General features: G+C 38.4%; 2 protein-coding genes across 4 annotated transcripts in view; one reads left to right on the top strand and one right to left on the bottom strand.

The window, feature by feature from the left end:
- DIP-zeta (Dpr-interacting protein zeta) overlaps positions 1-21,293 on the bottom strand; it is a 182,136-nt gene that overhangs the window by 48,611 nt on the left and 112,232 nt on the right. The window lies entirely within an intron of this gene.
- LOC6627662 (kunitz-type serine protease inhibitor) lies at positions 8,988-9,471 on the top strand. The gene is made up of 2 exons (XM_002051066.4): positions 8,988-9,143; positions 9,192-9,471. The coding sequence occupies exons 1-2, from the start codon at positions 9,065-9,067 to the stop codon at positions 9,422-9,424; spliced, it is 312 nt and encodes a 103-aa protein (XP_002051102.2). The 5' UTR covers positions 8,988-9,064; the 3' UTR covers positions 9,425-9,471.

The following is a 21,293-nucleotide window of genomic DNA, read 5'->3' as shown; positions in this document are numbered from 1 at the left end:
AAAGTCTTTAAAATACTCTCAAGGGTTTACGTCATATTTTCTAATCAAAGAAAAATTGTTTAAGCAAAAACTACAACGAAAAATAAACTGCTGCAAATACTTTAAACTCGAGCAGCAAGAAACAAGTAACAGGGAACAGGGAACAGGGAACAGAGAACAGGCTCGATTGAAATATAAAAACCACAAAATACGAAAAAGCAACAAAACAGACTGAGCGGGTCCCGGGTTCAAAGGACAACACACTAAGAAACAGGCAAATTTTATTTGCATGCGGCTTTTCAATTCGTCTAAGAACATAAAACGAGCCAAAAGGAATGTTTTTGGGGAACCCTTTCGATGATGCAAAATAAAATAAAGTTGTAAAAATAGAAAAATAGAACAGAGCAACAGCGCGACGGAGAGGGAGAGCAAGAGAGAGAGAGAGAGAGAGAGAAGGGGACGAGGAATTAGGGGAGGGGAGCGAGTGAGCGGAGCCGCGGCGTCTTAACAATTTCCTGCCAACTTCTGCTTCATTGCATATTTCCGTTTCCGCCCGTGTTTGTCTGTCTGTCTGTCTCTGTCTCTGCCTCTTTCTCTCTCTGTCTCACTCGCTCACTTGCTGCCGTCTGACATCGTCTGGCAACACACATGAGTACTGTGAACTGGGAATCGAGTACTGAGTAGTGAATAGCGACGACAGCCTCAACAAATTTTTGTTCTTTTTACGATTTGCAATTATTTTTGCTCATTTCAGCAGAAGCAAACATGCCCGCAATTCCTTGAGGACAACTAAAGGACCAGACGCGCCTCCCACATAGTGGCCACTATGCTGGAGGGCGACAGGGGCAGCGGCAGTGGGAGTGGGAATGGGTGAGTGAGCGAGAGTAAAAGAGAGAGCGAGAGAGTGCGAACTGCAGCTGTCTTACAGCTGTCCCTCACATTACAATTTACATAAGTTGATGTACTCAGCAGTTGATATTTTTCGACTTGTTTCCTTAGAGAACCCCCATCCTCATCCTCATCCCCACCCCGCTCTGCTCATCTCTCTGTGTTCGGTTATTTGTCCGCTTGAGCAAAGTTCTTGAGCAATGCTCTGAGCAGTTTACATGAAAAGCATTTTAACTGCAACGAGGCGAACGACATAAATCGGCATTGGCAACATCTTCTATCCCCCCCACTAGGCGCCATACGGTATCCGCCCACTACGCTGAAGGTTGTGGCAGGGAAATGCAAGGACTCGCTGCCAATTGTCTTTGCCCGGCATGCTGTACACAAGTAGTTGCTTTTCAGGACTGAGAACAGCTGTTTTCATTTGTTATCCAACCGAATATCTTTATTTAAAGAGATGCACCAGACAAAAAGTCAATATTTTTGCATGGGTTTCGATTTTCTAAAGGAAGTTTTTTCATTTTAAGATTTATTAAACTCATGCAATCTAAGCTTTAAGAAATTTGTTACTTTAAAAGAACAAATATAATTTGTTCCAATTTAATTGGTTTAATAAACTTGAGTTTCAATTGATAAAAAAAATAGTATGGAACACTTTCATGAAGTCCTTTGAATATTTCTATAAACAACCTTTTATATATTTCTAGCAACGCGCTTAATTCAAATTTAAAGTATTTGAAAAAGCTTTTCTATCACTTGTGCAACTTTTTTTTGAGAAGCGCCTGGCATATGGTGGGTCTGGCAGGCTCTCAACATGTGGCACCTCCAACTCTGCCAGCATTTCCATCTCCATTTCCGTCTTCATTCGCGTGTGTCGCTCACTTTTTGTCTCAGCTCCCCGCAAATTGGCCACGTAAAAAGCACAAACAAAAAGAAAATCCCTTTTGCAGTGCATGGCCAAATGAAAATAGAATAAGTTGGTTTAGTTGACCCAAACAGGCTCGACTATGAAATACCCTTTAATTGGTTTAACTTATTAACAATTTTTTGACTAAATTAGTATGTAGTTCAAATTTAAGCATACAAGAAGAGATGAGAATATATTAAATGAAAATTTGATTAATATATTAAATGAAAAATATTTATTTATAATTATTAGGTTTTAACTACGCTCTTAAGTGCAAACATTGCGCGCAGTTATACTTTGTTAGTCAGGTATACCACACTAGATATATTTTTAAAATTATAGGGTATATACAAAAATTGAAAATGAATGATTTTACTCACTCTCAAGTTGCTTTCATGCGCACAATTACATTAGCTGGCAGTAGCTTGGCATACCCCACCTGCTTTGCCAAAACAGGGTATGTATATGTATATATATGGTTAGAAGCAGCAAACAGTTGGCTTTGAAGTGCCATCCCTTGCCTTACGAAATGTTTCGAACGCGTGCAGAAAATCAAAATAAAACGTTTTTCGTTTCATTTGCAATGAAATTCGCAAGTGCTGTCTTTTGTTTTGTTATTTCTATACTCGTATCTCTCTCACTCTCTCTCTCTCTCTCTCAGTTTGTTTGTTTGTCTGTTTGTTTGTTTGTAGCTGAGACTCAAATCGTTTTCCAATATACCGGGACGCCTCTCGATGGGCATTTTCTATGCACACGGCATGTGGGCAATCGGCAATCAGCGACCCGCTTCCGTGTCCGAGTGTCATTTCCATGCTAAACATTATATATGTGTAGGCATCTCTGTGTATGTGTATGTGTGTGTGTGCGTGTGTTTTTATGTTTTCAGTTTTATTTCTCGCCACGGATAACTGAGGGCCCATGAATATTTAACTAGCTACAATTGACTATGATTGTTATGTTTGTTGCTTAGTTCTCGACAGCATCCAGTCCGCATTTTACAATTAGATTGGCAGCGGGTTGCAGGGGACTGGGTATGGGGTTTGCCCTTTCATTTATCAATTTGCTTAACATTTTTACCATCTTGAAGGCTGCTTCGCATTTGCTTTGAGCGAGCGAGAAAAAATTGCAATTTTAACGCATGACGGCGCATTTTCAATGCGCTCCTGAGGCACAAAAAAAAAAAAAAAAAAAGAAAGTAAGAATAAAAAGAGAAATGTGCTTCAGATTTTTCCGACTCCTACTTAGACATCGTCGCGTAATCGAATATAAATTGAATTTTTTACAACAAATGGATTTTGCCAAAGGTTTTTGCTTTGCTCTTCCTGCCAGCTGCCTCTTAACTTCATTCAAACGAAATAAGCGTCAGATTAATATATGCATTAAAAAATATAAGCAAAGCAAATATTATAGAGAAAACTCAAGCTGTGAATCGACTCTTAGCCAGGCCTTTGTGTGTGCATATGCTTTTATTGCAGTCTAGCCCATTTGATGACTTGGCCAAGCGGCTTGCCAGTTGCCATAATCGAAAATGTTTTGGCAACATCAACAAACAACCCACTCATAAGCCAATGTCGATTCGATTTTGCGCTGCTCATATGTTTTGTTTGTGTCCGCCTCAGCCACGCCCCTTTATTTTTATTTTTATCGTTTTAATTAAATATTTGTTTGGCCCTGTGCCATTTGCGTGTCAGTCAATAGCTGTTCAGGGCCAAATTGTGGTAACAATCTGTGTCTTGTCTCCTACTTGGCCACAAATTTATTGGTACGGGTCAGGTGCACATTAATCAGTCACGATATCATTGACTTGGACAAGGACTTCTTTAAACGACTCAGAAAACTAAACACTAAGCAAAGCTTTAAGCTATATGTATATGTTCTTATTAGAAATCCCTTAAATATATAAATAAGTATATCCTTTGCCAATTTTTGAAAGCCTACCTCGCTCTATGTTTACAGAAAGTTATTTAAGAAAAGAAATAACTAGATTAATCACGATGAATACAAAATGGTTATTTCATCAAACAAAAACAAAATTTAATAAATATATTGAAAACAAGAAAGTAAGCTTATCATCTTGCTAAATAGTGAAGCTCGTAGCTGCTGATGTTGATGGAAACAGAATATTCTGACATACAAGAACCTACTCTTCAGACGATTGTTCCTATAGCATATGATATAGTGGTCCGATCGGGTTCCGTAAGAAAGTTGGACCCATGAAAAGTTTCAGGACGATAGCTTCAAAACTGAGAGACTAGTTCGCATAGAAACAGACAGACGGACAGACGAATATGCCTTTATCAATTCGTCTGTTGATCTAGGATATATATAATTATAGTGTATATATAGCCTATAGTACTATAGGAGCATAATAATTAATTATCTCTGCCCGAAATATAAAGCTGCGGCATAAATTTCTTTATTCAGCTGAGCCAGTTCACAAGGGGTTCAGTTCAAAGGGAACATTTTTGAACGTTGTGCATGTCTGATTTCTTCGTACATCTGTTATGAAATTGGCTTCAACTGGGCTCGACACATTTTCGAATTTTTTGCACGCATATTTTCCACTTGGCCCCGCGACTTCCATCTCTCTTTGCACACGCTGCTGTCTGATTGTCTGATTGAATATTTTTTCTTATTCTTTTTTGACATTTACTTTTTTTTGTTTCTGCTAGCGCTCGCACTTTTTGCTACCAGTCGACACTTGAACGCCTTTTTCTATGGCATGTTTTGCACTTTATGCATATTTTTTGCATTTATTGTGGTGCCAAAACATGTAGACGAGTCGGCTCGAGGAGTGCTGGCTGTTGGATATAGACCCAGGCTAATGTATGCTCGTCACGTTTAGCCACTTGTGTCCTGCGGGCTTCTGGCTGCCGTGTCTTCACATTCACTTAGTGGCAAGTCTTGGCTAAACCTCTTTTGCATATTGATACGCTTACATATGAAATCCACTTGCTATCCTAGCCCGAACCTGCCTTTCGCTTTGTAATGGAAATTAACAGCAGTTTATGTTGGACCATTGCAAGCACATGAAATTCACCAGCATAGATATGAGCTAATAATACGCATGGCATAAATTACGTGCAGGCAAAAACTAGAAAATATTTCAGTTTAGCACAATAAACTTAATTTGCTTTAAAAGCCCAAATGAAAAACGAATCCAATCGAGTACAAATGACTGCGTTGTATTGTGTTCATAGTCTAAACACAGCACAAATTTGTTAAAAGATCACAAATAAGTAAATTTTAAACTTTGCCTTTGTCATTTTTGAGGATGGTGGAACGTGCTTAGACGGGTCAGAACTCCAAAACACTAAACCAAAAATATGGCTCGGTTCAAACTGCTCATTGGGCAGCTAATCCGGCTTACGTTGCGATTCATAGTTAATAAAAATTGAAATTCTGCTATATTATTTAATGGAACTTTGAGAAGAATTTTAAAACTTACGGAAATTGCATTGAATTCTGGGATGTTCATGCACTGCTTGCAAAAAAACACAGCGCGTGTTCAAGTGCAGTTTTGCACTGCTTGCTTTGCTGGCGAGCTAAGCAAATTAAACGTGACGCCTGAAAGTAGGCAACACCGAATTTAATTGCGGCAGCAAATGCATTTAAAGACCGTTAAAACTGACCAACCCCAATTCGTGGCAAAGCGCAAACATTTTTTGTGTAGAATTTTGTAGCGAAATTGTTTGCTCGCGGGCCATAAAAATGCACATAAAAACCAAGCCGAACACAGAAAAAAAAAACATACACAGACACTCGAACAACCAACAACCCTCGGCGTAACAATTTCGCTTGGCACGCAAAGCAATTAAAGTAACAACGCAAACTTTTGGCGCCCAAATGGCGCACGAAGGCGCCTCAATGTCAGCTCATTAAAGTTTAGTGGGCGTCTTTTGCATATAGCAAAAAACATGCTAGACGCAAGTGCAGCCAGCGGGAGGCGTGTAAGTTCCCAACTGGCAGCTGATAGACTGTTTGTTGCTGCCACGCCCACATACGAAAAAACTTTCGCCAAGTCAAGGCGAGCAACAAGACGGCAAGGCGCAAACTTTTTTGCTAGCGATAAATCAAATTTTTGCTTGTTAACTCGCTCGCTTAAAATAAGCTGAACATTAGCACAGCCCACAAGACAAGAGAGGCGTGAGAGGCCTAAAAGAGCGCGTCCAAAAACCGCGCTCAAATTTTATGTAATTTAAGGCATTTCCTGGCAAGAGGGGGTTCCAGAAGCAGGAAATGCCCAAATGAGGCGACGGCGTCGGCGGCGGCGTCGCTGCTGACAGCTAATGAAAATATTTGGCAACTTTGCTCGAACGAGCCTCAAGTTTGAGCCTTGAGGTAGGTTTGGTAATTAGCGCAGTGCATATTTTAGGCGGGTTTTCGTTTTGCACCAAAGGAAAAGCAATGAAAAGAAAAGAAATGGGCAAAGTGTTTGCTTAGCAGAAATGCATAAAAACTTAGGGAAATTAGATTAGTTCGCTTTGCGAAAGAATGCAATCATCTTTTTTTTTTTTGGTAAAGAAGAATTATGGCTTAATAAGGGACATAATTTAATGCAGCTATACAAGAATTTAAAGAGAAATTATTAAGCCACAAATGTAATTTGTAAATTGATTTTATAAACTATTTATACTTCACCTAGTGTAAGTAATTAAGAGAGGATAGTTGAGATAGAGACGTCTTACATTTGGGTTCTTTCCAATATGGGAATTCAAGTTTTAAGAAATCCTTACCATTTTAGCTAAATTTCGTGCGCTGCTTGTAAATTTTTAAAGTATTTTTATCCTTTTTAAAATATTTCGCTAAGATTTAGTTCGAGTGTCGTCACATTTTGTGATGCTATCTAACACAACACACCAAGGTTGATTGTCCTCTGCGACCATTGGCAGGTCAACAGCCCATTTCATGTGATTACTCACAAAACGCAGCTCAGGGGAAGCATCTAACTAAACACACACACACAAAACGTCGCCCATGCAGCAGATCCCCAATCAGAGCTGATCCATACGCCCACCCCACTGCCCCTTCTCAACTGAACACCTCAGGGCGCCGCCTGCTTGTTATTGTCATTGTTATCAACAATGTCAGAGCAAACAGCAACAACTACGACAATAAATAGAGGCCCATAGCTGAAGCATGGCCTGATGGGGTGTGTGGGGCACGTCTCATGTGGGCATATGTTAAACATTTTGACACTTTTGCGCACGGTTGAGCCTCTGCCGACGACGTCGACGCCGACGCCGACGCCGACGCGAACCCCTACGCCAACGCTGAACTTTGACAATCTAATGGAACTTGATGAGGGTACATTTCCGCTTTAGCCAAAATTACAACGACAACAAGAGCTAAAGTTACCTCTTGCAGATTTATTTGAATCACAAAATAAAAAAAAAAGTAGTTGCCCAAATTTGTAACAATTTGCAGTTGTTGTTGTGGACTTTTTCACCTGTTTCCCAGCTGGTCAGGTGCATTGGTCACCGATAATCAACGAACTGAAATCAGCGAATGCCAGAATTTTGTTACATTTTGTGTGATGCCAACAGCAATTGCAAAAGGGGGTCGGTTTTTTCTGTGGGGTAGTTTAAACCGAACCGCATTAGCGGTCGCCACTGAGCTTTGCTGTGGCCTCATGCGCAGTTAACGCCAGATTGGAGTTCGGTGGCGAGCGTGGGCCCAACCAGAGCCGGGGCATGTTGGCAGTGAGTTTTAGGAGCTGCTAACGGGGCAGCGACTGAAACTTAATTAAGTGTTGGTTGAAGGCCCTTTGGGCCAGTTCCAGGGCAAATATTGTTCAGCGGTTGTCGATAAATGTTAACTGTTTTTGGTTTTTGCGGACTGCAGTTGATTTTATTGGATTTTTAACGATACAGCGAATGGGCGAGTCACTATCTGGCTAGAAAATAAATTTAAATTCCTTTTTTTTTTCATATACTCTTTTTGTAAGCTGTTAATAGAATACCTTTCGAAGCCCGAAACTATTTTGCATTAATATAAATTTAAGATACGCATGAAAACATGTCAGCGTTAAAAAAATATAAGAGACATTTTATAATAAAGTGTAATACTGATTGAAGACTTCTTAAAGAATGGGAGGTATTTACAAAATGTTTCGTATTCATTTACCTAAAACGCAAGAATCTCGATAACTGGACATTTTTATTAACAACTCATATTCTGCTTTAGTTTTGACTGATTCTGTTTTAGTGTATAAATAAAAGGAATAATTTAAAGAGGAGCAAAAGTAATATAAGTACTTAAACTGCAAGTCAACATAATATAGAAACAATTAGGTACCACAACTTGAACAAAGTGCAAGGCTTGCTGATAAACACCTACATACAGACAAAGAAAATAGCCTGTTACACAAGAATTGATTGCACCATCATTTTGTGTATGCGAAGTATAATTATGCTTGTTAAGACATTGCCGCTAAAATACCCGCGAGACACAAAGGCGCCCTATTTTATGTACTATTCAACAATTCCCAAGCAGACATCCTCTGGGACAACGCATGGCAATTGGTTTAGCTGCTGGTGGTGTGTGGGGGGCTAGCTTCCCCCTTAGCAACGCTGCCAATTTTCGTTATCGTTTTCAAATTGAAAATTTGCGTAATCACATTTTAAGTGAAAATCGTTTTACAAATGAAATTAAATCGATTTTTTAGCCAGACACTTAAAGCGAGATACGAATCCTTGGCAAAAGTTACGCATACGCCGCGTTTGGCGTTTACATTATGGCTTCCCATATCCGCTTCCGTTGCCGCTTCCACTTCCGTCTCACACAACTTTAAGTCCGCTGCACTTTTGCGTGAAATATGCGGCGACAACTTCTGCTTTAGCTGTTTTTATATTTTTTTTTAAGTGTCAACCCGATGCGTTTCAAAGCCCCATCAACGTCATCAAATCGTTAGTCAAATACGCAAAAACTTTTCTAGTTTTAGAAGAAGGAAAAGGAGCTGGGCAGCAAGGTGGCGGGAGGTGAGGAGTATTTTACTTGGCAATAAAAATGATGAAGTGCTGTGTGAGTACTTCAGAGTGCAGCCCAGCTTACATTCTTATGGGGAAACTGACTGAGCTCGAGAGTAAAAATGTGAGCATTGCCTGCAGTTGGTGTTTCTTGCACTTAATACAGGGTATATCTGTTTTATCAGGTTTTAGTGCTAAATACAGATTTATACATATATTGTAATTGCATCAAGTGAGCCTTGATTGTTCACTTAAAAACAGTTGTTTCTTTCAACGAGCACTGACAGTTATCCAATCTGAGGAAGAACGAATTTTGTATGCCATGAAGTACGTGCAATTATTTTGCTTTCTAGTTTTAATTACTGGAATAATAGCTCCCTATAATAAAGTCATTCGGTCACGTAAGTAATGTATATCAATAATTCAAGATCTCATTGGCTATACTTCAGCCGAATGCCTGTATATGGCTGATAAAGGACCCTGCGATGAAAATGTCCGAGTTTTTGGCTATGATTACCTAACCAATCGCTGCGTTCATTTCTATTACGGTGGCTGTGGAGGCAATCCAAATCGTTTCGCTACAAGAAAGGAATGCATGGACAAATGCTTTGTGGAGAATGCGGAGGGACAGGACCTGGAAGAAGATGCTAAGTTTAATATGTACTACAAAGATGATTTTTAACGCGATAAATTAAACTAATTCTGTTGAAGAGACAGAATAAGAACATATATGCAGCAATTAATATTGTTTTTAGAACTATGTAGACATTCATTTAAAATGTAACTTTTTTTTTAAATGAATATTGTATTTTATTTATAATAGTAATATTTACATATTACAATTAGAGTAGAAAAGTAAATAATAAAAAAAAGCGATGCCTTAAAAAGATACTTAAAGATCAATTATATATCTTTGTTTTTTGCTCTTGGAAAATAAATACAAAAATATATTTAAATATATATTTGCTTTAATTTTTGCAGTCAGATGTTAGTTATTTAATAATTAATGTTCCCTGATTATAAACAATTATTATTTTCGAGGGTATAGCAGCGTCGGCTCGTCTTATTTTACATTTGCTACTGTACTATGCTACTGCTATATGTGCAATCGCATAATTTCAGTTGAACTTTCTTTTGCCCCGTCGAGTTGCAAGTAATGCGTTTTCTTTTGACGTCGACTGTCTGCATGACTCTCTGTCTCCCTCCCTTTCACTTGTCTGTCTCACTTGCTGCCTCTCTGTGTAGCCGTCTGTTTGCTGCCAATCTGAGCGGCCATTAAGTCAAACAGCTCCAGCAATTTTATTTGCTGCAGCTGAGTCTTCACTGCATTCAGTGTTGCGGCATGTTTCTAGCATCTTATTTTGCTTCAAGACCCTTGACAATTTTTGACATGTAATTTGCTCTGCAGGCGCTAAATAAGTTAACTCCAGACATAACGCGCCCATGCTTTAGTTGTTAATAAACCATTTTATATAGAAATATAGATAATTTGTACTAAGAGAGCGCATTGCGTTGGTGTAAGTGAGAGAGCAAGAGTGATCGTCACGCTACATATGTGAATATATAGTTGCACTGCTCACACACTTAGCTCGCAAACGGTCGAATTACAAGAAGAGAGTGAGATGGCTGCAGACAGCACATTTAACAAACGCGAGCCAATTGATTTTATTGGTAGAAAGATGTATGCAACGATTTAACAAGATGGCTTCAAAAAAATGGCAGACGAATATAAAAATTATTTATATTAATTTCGCAAGGTGAACAATTTTTATTAGTTTTTATATTGATATTTTTATTTATTTTTTTAATTTCCATTAGTTTTGAGCCATGTTCATTTTGCTGCCAAACAATTAGTATAATTTATTATCGCACGAATGGAATTCACACGCTTGTGTCTAAAAGTTTTTTATTTCTTTTTTGGGCAGACTTGACGTAGTGCAACCTCGTCCACCAGGCTTACAAACTATAATTCAAGTTAAACTAAATATCCCCAAATTCATAATTTTTTATAAAATTTCTAAATTTATCACTAGCCCAAAAAAACTTAAAAATTAACCTCTTCTTAGATCACACTCATGGCTTTGAGTAAAAGTTTAAAGACCGCTATCCCCATCAAGTGTGTTTTTTCTTCCTGTTTTTTACTTTAATTACACTCTACAGTGCAGTTAACTAACCCATATACATTTTTATATTAAATTTTTGTGCATAAAAATTTACCCTTTACTGGAAATGTTGCGTTGGCACCCAACAACCGCAAGCTCCAAGCACCCCCAACTTGGTCACTTCAAGCAGCCATTTATTTTAATTTATCGCATTTTTAACAACCCGCACATAACTTCATGCATTTTATTGGGCAGTCCAGAGACCTTCTTTCTCCATGCCATTTACCCACACCAATCATTATAATACCTGATACACCTGATGCTGCACGAATGGGCCAAGAATTTACCTCAAGCTGCTCATTAGCCATAAAAATAGTCACATCCACACGCAGGCCAAGTGGCAATTAAATGCCGAAAAACAACATAATCAGTCATAAAAGTAAACCCTAACCCCGGCCCCAAAAGAGCAACGTGAGCGGCAAGTTAAGTAGCTGGGCGAATTGACATGGGATGTGGGTGCGGATGTTGCGGAAGTGTCACATGACCAGCTGGGCATATGCGGCTGGAGTTCGCATTTAACTAGATCTCTGGGTGGGAGCGGCTTTTATGTTGCTAATTAAGCCACAAATGCCTTTCGAGGCTCTAATGAGCGAACACTCTGACCAAGAGGCACACGTAAAGGCAACACTTTCTCCTAAAATACTTCAGCTTTAATAAACTAAAATGTGGCATTTGCCAAAATTGTTTTTAATTAGCAGTAAATTAAGCGATTGCCGCAATTTAGTCGCAGGTATTGCCAGTTGGCAATGCAATCGCCGGGTTCCCTCATCAATAATGAAAACACGGTGACATTGACAACACTTGGCCTGCTGTGAAGTAAAGTTGGACACGGATTCAGCAATTCCAACTTATGTACTAAATGATGAATATATAAAAAACTGGTCAAAAGAACTGGTTTAAAAGAAGATTAGCTGTATATAAAATTTTTGAAAATGGCATATGTTATATATGTAAATTAAAAAAATATTGAGCTTCAAAGTAAAGAAATATCCAACTTATGGAACTCACATCAAATGGATAAATTATTCCTCAAATTTGCTTTTGCATTAATTATAATGCGCATTATTGATATTGCGTAAGTAAATTGTGTGAGAATATTTATCGACTGATAGATAAATCATATTTTTTTTTTGTGTTCTTCAAAGACATTTCATTCCGAATCATTTACCATAATGCCGAGCTTCTCAGTATATGTTAATTGTTTGGAATGGAATTAAAATTAGAACTGACCAAACTCGAAAGCCTCTTTAGCTTTAGGATGTCTATTTGATTATCATAAATGGGATGCTGTTAAATACTTTAGTATTTTCTATTTCTATTTCAAAGAGTTATTTAAAAACTCAATTAAATCGCTTATGTCGCATATGTTTAGTTCCAACTCAACTTCAGTCACTTAACCAACTCTACTTTATTTATTTGCGCATCAATTCGTGTCTCAATTTGACACACGCAAACGCACGCAAACGTTGAAACATATTTCACAATAAGTTAAATTTCATAGGCTCTTGAATTGTTGCTCAAAAAATTTAAATAGGTCAAACATGCATTTAATTTCCGCACGAATGAAATGAATTTGTCTGCTCGACCTGCCCACAGCTGTCAGCTACATAAAAACACACAAACACACACATACACAGGCACTGGCAGCCACACCCACACTGTCCACACCGCCCACAAAGGACACGTAAGACTGGTGGATTCACCTGCTGTGTGCTGCTCGGCATTTGCACACTTAACTTCTTTGGCTCCATTAAAATCTTGCTAAATAAATATTTAATGCGTGAACAACTGGGAAATCGAGGAGCTGCTTCACAAACACATATATACTTATATATGTGTGTGTATATAAAGATGGCCAGACCTGAAGTCGGCGCAACAGCCTGCCAGATGATTTATGAGCTACACTTGCGCATGGGTGGAGGAGTGGGGGCCCAGGCAGTCCTGGCAGCTCGTGGACCGCTTTTTGTGCCTCGGCTAATGGCTCATAATTGATTTTTATGCCTATTGTTTGGCCCTGGCCCTTTAAATGGCGCGTTGTTAATTCGACGCACTGCAGCAGTTGCCATGTTGCCCATATTAGCGGGCACATCGGGTGGATTGGGTGGAGTATATTAAAATCTTATAATTTCAGCCACATTTGAAGTGTGCATAAATTAATGTTAATGCCACAAAATTTGCGCTTAATGATGCAGCTGCAATTGGTCAATGGCTCGGATTGCGATTTAGCTTACTCTTAAATAATATTGGATATGGTTTTATGAAGCTCATGGCAGTGGCTATATGAAAATTGAAATATTAAAAAGATAGACATTGTTATTGGTTATTTGAAGGTATAAGAGTAAAAGTAAAATTAAGGTGTCTGTTACTTTAATATAAGTAGTCCTTTGTATAAGTAGTCCTTTGAGTGATAGCCGAGAATTATATATTTTGATTAATTCAACCCAAAATAAAGTTCCTTTTCGCGTAAAGATATTTTTATACTTTATCTTTTATTTATACATTAATTTGTAGAGTACTCTCCGAATATTTTTAATTTTTACTCCCACAAAATTGTGTTTAATTTTTGCTTACATTTGCAATGTCTCTTCTTCATCTGGTTGACTTTCTATATAACAGCCATACAACAGTCCCTTATCAAAATGAAGCCCCCTACTTGATTTAATAATTCTAATAAGAAGCAGGGCAACAACATACCTCACACCACCCACGCATCTCTACCCCACGAACAGTCTGTTGCCTTCGAGTAAAATCTAAATAAATAAATGTCCGCTTACGACACCTATGTACGTGAACATCAGCAGGCAGGACAGGCCAGGTTAGACCAACCGGACCAGACTAGACCCCAATCGACCCGATCTGCGCTGACTTGAACCGGAACGTAGCGCCCACCTTTGGCATGTGAAGCATCTCATGCATTCGTTTTAATAATGCGCATAAATTGGTAGACCCCGCCCTGGTCCTTTTGACTGCTTCATTCCCTTGCTCCAGACATTCGCACAGAGTTGAATGGTGGCAGCTCCTCGGACACGCGTGCGTTCATTTCATTTGGCTTTTGTTTGACTTGGCCCCGTCCATCTCTAGCTCCAACTCCAACTTCAACTCCGACTCTGACTCCCCTAGCGCTGTCTGTTTAGCTGGGGCATTGTTTTTGGAGCCTTCTCTTGCCACCCATCCCCCGAATGACCCCTAGAATATTTTTGCCAGCGTTTAATCTTTAATTTGCCCACTACTGTGTGGGCTACCCTCCGACCCCGTACAGTCTGCCGCCTGCCTGTCTATCCAACTGTCGGCTGCCAGCATCCGTGGCTCGCCTTTGGCCCCCAGCTCAATTTATTTGTTTTCAGCTTAGCTTTTCGGGGGAGCGACGCATTAAATTAAATACTTAGCCGCTGGAATAGTAAAAATTATGCCAGCATTTAAGTGTTTAATATCCGTCTGAGACTTCAGCTCCGGCCGGACCCCCTTCGGGTGACCGCCGCGCCAAGCAGCTCAAATATTTATTAGTTGACTTTAATGGAAAAACCAGCCAGCAGTTGGGCAAAACCAAATTGTTTTTGGCCACTGAGTTATGAGGAACCATAAAGAAATTTGGGTTGTCCCTTTCGAAGATGTCACTTTAAGGAATTAAGTTATATGCGCTTTCATGCAAATTAGGTGGCAATTATCATTTTTCTTAATATTTAACTTAAAGTATTTTAAGCAATCGTTTCACAAGATAACTATTCAATTTCAAGTATCAAGAATTGACAGCCGAAAAAATTAGCATTAAATTATAGTTCAAGCTCCAAAACTATTTAAATTATTGTTGCTTGGTCTGTCTATGTTTGTCTCTAACTATATTTCAACATTTCTTTATTATCTGAATTGATATGAAATAGTTTAAAATGCCTTTAAGTTATGACGCACCTTAAACGAACTGAACCCTCAACTAAAACCCCAAAGGACACCCTCAAACTATACTCAAAGGCGCTTTAGTTGTGCAACTGCAGGTGGAGTTGGGTGGAAGGAAGCCGCACAGCAACCAAAGAGTGAACCCAATGGATTACACACTCAACTGAACTGCACTCGACCGATGGCTGCTGCTGCTGCTGCTGCTGGCAGCAATTGTTAATAAGATTTGCACATCATTTCACGTGTCTCGACCAAGCGTCTATGTGTTGTTGTGTATTTGCATGCAATAAGGCCACAAGGAGCCACACTGCAGCTCCCAACGATGCTTGGCCACAACAACTACTGAAGCCTCAACTCCAGCCTCAGTCTCGCTGGCAATTTGCATTGTCTGCTGGCATTTTATGGCAGGGCACAGCAGTTGGTGCTACATTTGTGGATAGTTCTCCGACCTGCAACTGGCAAAATGGCCATGCTTAGTGCACGAAGGGGAATACGTACGGAAAAGTACCAATCCCTGACCCTCTCACAGTTAGTTGTGTGTACCACAGCCATTGGGCTGACCATTATTGCAATTTTTGACACAAATTTAATGGAATTTCCAAGAAATTCCCAATTCCTTGGCCTTAAATATTCGACGAGCATTTCATTTGCCAGCGCTAGACGAGAGATGTCCCATGTAATCTGGCCATTTGTTATAAATAAATTATGTGAGCCTTAGTTGATTTAGCTACTGTTTTTTTTTTATTTAATTCAACAATAAATTATGCACGCTTTATACTCTTCCCGGAGAAGAGGAAGTATATTACTTTATGTAGAACTAATTAAGGCGACAAGCCAGACTGCTTATTAAAACGAATTTCAGTTGCTTTTATACAATTTATCTCATATTTTCTTCTATCTTTTACTTTATATGTCTTCCATGAAAACTAAGTTGGCTAGGACTATATAATTATATCTCACAGCTGCTAGTGTATTCAATATTCGATACTCGTAAGCTAACTGGGTTTTCTTGTTGTAAATATTTATTGCGCATCTTAACCCGAAAAAAGGGCAAATTAAATTGCCATAAAGGAATGATTTGCTTATTTTTTCTGGGGCACGAATGATAAAAAGAAATACAACAACATCGCAAATGGTTTTTTTTTTTTCAAATAAAATGCGACAAATTAATTGAAATTTATGGCGCAAAGGCGTGTTAAGCCAGGGGAGCAAATGGGGTCGAGGGTTGTTTTGCGCTGGCAAATAAAGCCTGTATCAAGGAACAATTAGAGTGGATCTTAGAACTGCCACATGTTGAGTTAGAGCATTTTTTTCTTAAAGAAAAAAAGTCGCTTATATTTAGTTTATAAACGTTTTCCTTGCAGAAAAGTTGTGGTGCCTTCAGGCGATTGTTGTCTAGGAATTTGCTCCTTTTCTTTGCCTTTTCACATGCAGATATGCTTATTCGCATTTTCAGATAACCTGAACAGAAAGCCGACTTTAGAGCCCCCTCACCTGCGGTTGGGATTTACGAGCCTCAACGCAACTTTTTGCCGGCTCTCAACTCATTCAAAAGTCAAATTCAATGTGACAACAGACTGGCGCCTAAAGGCATTTCGGTTTGTGTGGGTCTTCGCGTTGAGCAAGGCTCCAAAAATGACTCAATACAAAATCCATTAAAATATCAACGAAACTCAAAGATGTCGCCGACGACGACATCAAAATGTAATTTTCTGCTGGGGCACAGCTTACGCATAATAATGAGCTGATGTGCATGGAGCTTAGTCCGGAAACGAGGTGGAGCATGTGTGCCGAGGTTTTTTTTAGCCTTAAACTTATAAGCCTTTTTCCCAAGGCTAAGGCAGTTCTTCCAGGGGTTGCTGCTAATGTTAGTCTATGAGTCCTCATTTTGACCTACTTCATACAAATTATCGTAGAGTTTGCATAAGCGAAGCAGTTGAAGTCATATTAATATGGATGTGTTGTCAATTATTATATTGCCTCATGCTTTTAATAATGTACGCTACTTTTGTGTTCACGAAAAGATATTGAAGCCCCACTTAGAATGCCCAAGACGCTGACCTAAGATAAGGCAAGTCGTTTTTAACTATTGTTTTTACCACACATCAGTTTATGTTTATCAAACAATTTAGAAAAAAAAAATAAATGGAAATTGTTGAAAGCTGCTTTCTAAAAACATTGCAAATTCTTATTACTCAAGGCTAGCTGGCATATTACGTATTACTTATTACTTTTTTATTACATTCTACAAAGAGCAAGCAAGGTGCTAATGCCCTATGCTCTCCATGATGCTATCTCGTACCTTTGCATACGGAAATCAAGTGAGACAGCAGATGGTCTTCATGTACAAGTGTGTGTGTGTGTGTGTGTGTGAGAGAGAAAATTAACGATCAGTAAGAGAGCTCTCTCACAGCAATGAGAGCGAGGAGAACAACAGCTGATTATCAAATGAAAATATATATATTTGACAACAGAGAAACAGGGCAGGCTTTTATTGAAATTATTTCTATGGGATAAGAAATATTTGCAAGCCATAAAATGGCTGAAAAATATAAAGTCTAAAGTCTATTATAAAAGAGCGACGAATAGTCCAGCAAAACATTCTCCAATAGACATTTTAAGTACTTAAACTGAAGACTTTTCTGCCCGCCAGATTTACCATTCATTAATCTAATAATTTTGTTTAAACATTTTCTTCGAATTCCTTTCTGACTTTCCAAGCACGTTTCCCATATATTTGATGACTCAATTTCGAGCCAGACACATTTCTTTGGCACAATTTCATTGATTTTCATTACCCAATAGCAAACGCTGCTTACGCAAGTCAACCGACAATTTCAACAACATTTCCGTTTCCTTTTCAATTCTCAGCCCAAGCCCAAACTGAGTTTCAACTTTGTTGTTGCACATTTGCCAATGTCAGGGCCGCAAATGCTCTTGAAATTGAAGTTCAAGTGCAACAGGAACAACAGCCGACACGTAGCTTGTAATATCATTTATATTTATAAGTTGCTACTGAGATTTTTCACTCTTCCTTCTTTTTGCTGCAACGAGTTGGCTTTAAATTTAAGCAAATTATTTTCACAATTTTCCGCACGGCAAGCGCCGTCAACTGACAGCAACTAATTGCAAGTTATTTTTGCCAGCAGCTTTCCAGCTTGTTCAGTTTTTCCTACTGTCTCGCTTGTGGGTTGCCCTTTTGGTTATTCACTTTTTTCTCCCTGCAACTAAATTTTTACATTATTCCATGCCATGTAGCCCTGTTCTGCTCACTTCCTTCCCGTCTTCTGTTCTGTTCTGAAGAGCCTTTCACCTGATTTCTCCTTGCTGCGCTCGCATGTAGTGCGAATAATTTACTGTCAACGCCGCTGTCGACGCAGGCAAGGAAATTAAAAATCGGTCGAGAGTTATTTATAATTCGTCGACCTTTGCTGCAGCTTGTAATTGAAGCACTTAAAGCTACACAGGACTCTGGAATATGTATCTGCCGTGTCTGTCGCAAAGAGCTGAAGATTGCGTTTTAAATAAAAAATGAGGCAATGTCAAATGACAAGAGTATACGAAAGTAGTCGAAAATCAATTGCAAGTCGAACATTGAACAATTTCCTAATCAACTTGCAACATTTTGTGGCACTTTAAGTCACAAGGCAGGAATATTGCTTATAAATTGTGGGTTGTGTCTTGTTTTGTGGTACGTGTTGCTTCATCCTCCATTTCTGGGGCGCAACTTCTGCCATCCTGCCTTACTGCCAGTCATTATTAATGCGTATAATTAGCGCACTTTATAAAGATTGATTGGTGGGGCTTTGTGCCCCAGCAAAGCCAAAAGGCGCCACCAGACGTGGCACTCATGCACACAAAAACCACAGCGTAAGCAAATACAGAGACACACACCACGAGTTGAACACGCCTCTCACATATGTGTATATACATATGTACAATCACAATCACATTTACACACACGCACACACACACGCCACTTGTTTATGTGCCACACGCATGACTTGAGCGTAATTTCTTTCTGTTTTCCCTACAATCGAATGTAAGCAAGGTATACTCATTCACATTATTATTTATCGTAATAATTAATTTTGAATATCTATTATTTAAATAGAGTATATATTCCCATTAAATGTTTTTCAATGTCTTCCTACAGTTTGTAATAGTATGATTTTCGTCGTTGATTTAACTTATGTTCGGGTTGCCTTTTTATTTTTAACAACACGTCTTCTTACTGCTAGTACTGTAGAGAGACTGCCTTCCACTTCTTCTCTGCAGCCGCTTTTCTTTATCGATATTTACTTATCGTACTGTTATAATTAACATAGATAGTGACACTATAATACCCTGGCTAGGGTTACCAATGATGCTCTTATCCTATTACAACTCGGCCATCCTGACAAAGAGAGCTCCCGATCTCTGTCTTTTATATGTGTATCTATCTTTATAACTAATGCTTATTGCCTATTTTCGCATCCAATGCTTAAAGTTTTGGCTATTCCAGATACCAACGTACGGGTTGCGAGATAATTGAAAGCCTTCTACATCCTTTAACAAGTATCTATCATTTTTTAAAATCTTTTCTATACTATAAGGCCCTTTATATCTTGGTATTAACTTTTTTGAAACTCCTGGTGTGCTATCAAAATTTTTTACCATGACATAGTCACCTATTTTATATTCTACTGATACTTTCTTCTTTTTATTAATCCGCTCTTCATTTCTGATTTGAGCTTCTTTTTGATATATTTCTCCACTCTTTCTTATATTTTCTAAATTTCTTTTATCACACGTGTTCACCTGTGTAAACTCTTCTAATTTTTCTTTTAATTCATCAACAACTTTTCCTTTCTGTTGTAATCCGAATAACATTTCGCTTGGAAATTTCTTTATGCTTTTGTGTTGTGTGTTGTTTATTGCATATTCAACATTTTCTATAATAACATCCCAATGTAAACCATTTTCTGGCTCCGCCATTTTTGCCATCATCGGACCCAAGTCCCTATTCAACCTTTCCACCTGACCATTTGCTTGCGGACAACCCGTTGCTATTTTAATATGCGTTACTCCCTCATTTTTTAAAAATTCATCAAACTCTTTTGCAGTAAAACAACTCCCTCTGTCCGATACAATGAACTTAGGTCTACTATACGCTCTGAAATAATCTTTTAATGCCTTAATCGCTTCTTTCGTACTTGTTGTCTTTGCTGTATATAGTCTAACAAATTTTGAAAATCCGTCAACCACCGCCAATATATATTTATTAGCCCTTCCTGCATTAATTGGTCCATAATGGTCTATATGGATCATCTCCCACGGTTTGTTTCCTTTCGGTATGCTATGTAATAGTCCTTCACTCTTACCCGTCTTGGGGGCGAAGGCAATGCATTTTAAACAATTCCCTATATGCTTTATTGCTTTTTCCTTAATATATGGGAACCAGTAACTCTTTCCAATGGCATCGATCATCTTATCTCTCCCAGCATGTCCCAACTCATCATGATATTTGTAAAGTACATGTTCTTCCATATCCTTTGGTACATAAAAAACTAATCTGCCATCATTTGTTTTTCTGTAAATGACCCCATTTCTCATTTCGAATAGCTTGTGCTCTTCTTTTTCTAACATCTTTCTAATATCTACCAGTTTGTCATCTTTGCTTTGGCAAATAACTAAATTGTCCTCAAAACTATTGGATTCAATAACTAAAATGTCCTCATAACATCTGCTTAACGCATCCACATGTTGCATTTGCTTGCCCGATCTATGCACTAACTCAAAATCGTAATTTTGTAGTTCTAACGCCCATCTAGCAATTCTCGGATTTAAATCTATTTTGTTAAGCGTTAAAGTTAAAGAGTTGCAATCTGTCATTATTTTAAATCGTTTTCCCTGTAGATATATACGAAATCTGCGTAATGCGTAAATGATGGCTAGCGTTTCTAACTCAAAACTATGATATTTAGACTCTACTTCGGTTGTTCTTTTAGAAAAATAAAAAATCGGGTGTAATTTCCTATCTTCTTTTTTTTGAAATAAAACAGCCCCAAATCCCACTGCGCTGGCATCACAATGTAGTTCTATTTCTTCTTTGTAATTATATATTGATAGTACTGGCGCCTCTAACAATTTATCTTTTAACATATTAAAACACTTAAACTCCTCTTCTCCAAACTTGAATTTCTTATCTTTTTTCAATAAATCATATAAGGGTTTAGCTAATATAGAAAAGTTTAAAATGAACCTCCTGAAGTAGGAGCATAACCCTAGGAAACTTTGTACTCCCTGAATTTTGTTTGGTATTGGAAAGGATTTAACCGCTTCTAACCCTTTTTCATCAGCCCTAACGCCTTTACTATCCACCACAAATCCTAAATATTTAACGCTGCTTTTAAAAAATTCACACTTATCTAATTTCAACTCTAATTTGTTTTGCACCAGTCTTATAAACACTTCCTTTAAGGTCTCCATGTGTTCCTTTATGTTTGTACTTGCTAT

This window comes from Drosophila virilis, chromosome 4 (genome assembly GCF_030788295.1).
Source record: "Drosophila virilis strain 15010-1051.87 chromosome 4, Dvir_AGI_RSII-ME, whole genome shotgun sequence".
Taxonomy (NCBI): domain Eukaryota; kingdom Metazoa; phylum Arthropoda; class Insecta; order Diptera; family Drosophilidae; genus Drosophila; species Drosophila virilis.
This window is presented reverse-complemented; position numbering and strand designations above follow the sequence as displayed.

What these genes read in the sequence shown, in the direction of transcription:
- LOC6627662 (XM_002051066.4), top strand. Translation starts at nt 9,065, where the DNA reads ATGAAGTACGTGCAATTATTTTGCTTTCTAGTTTTAATTACTGGAATA. An exon ending in TAATAAAGTCATTCGGTCAC is followed by an intron (nt 9,144 to 9,191) that starts GTAAGTAATGTA and finishes GCTATACTTCAG; the next exon opens with CCGAATGCCTGTATATGGCT.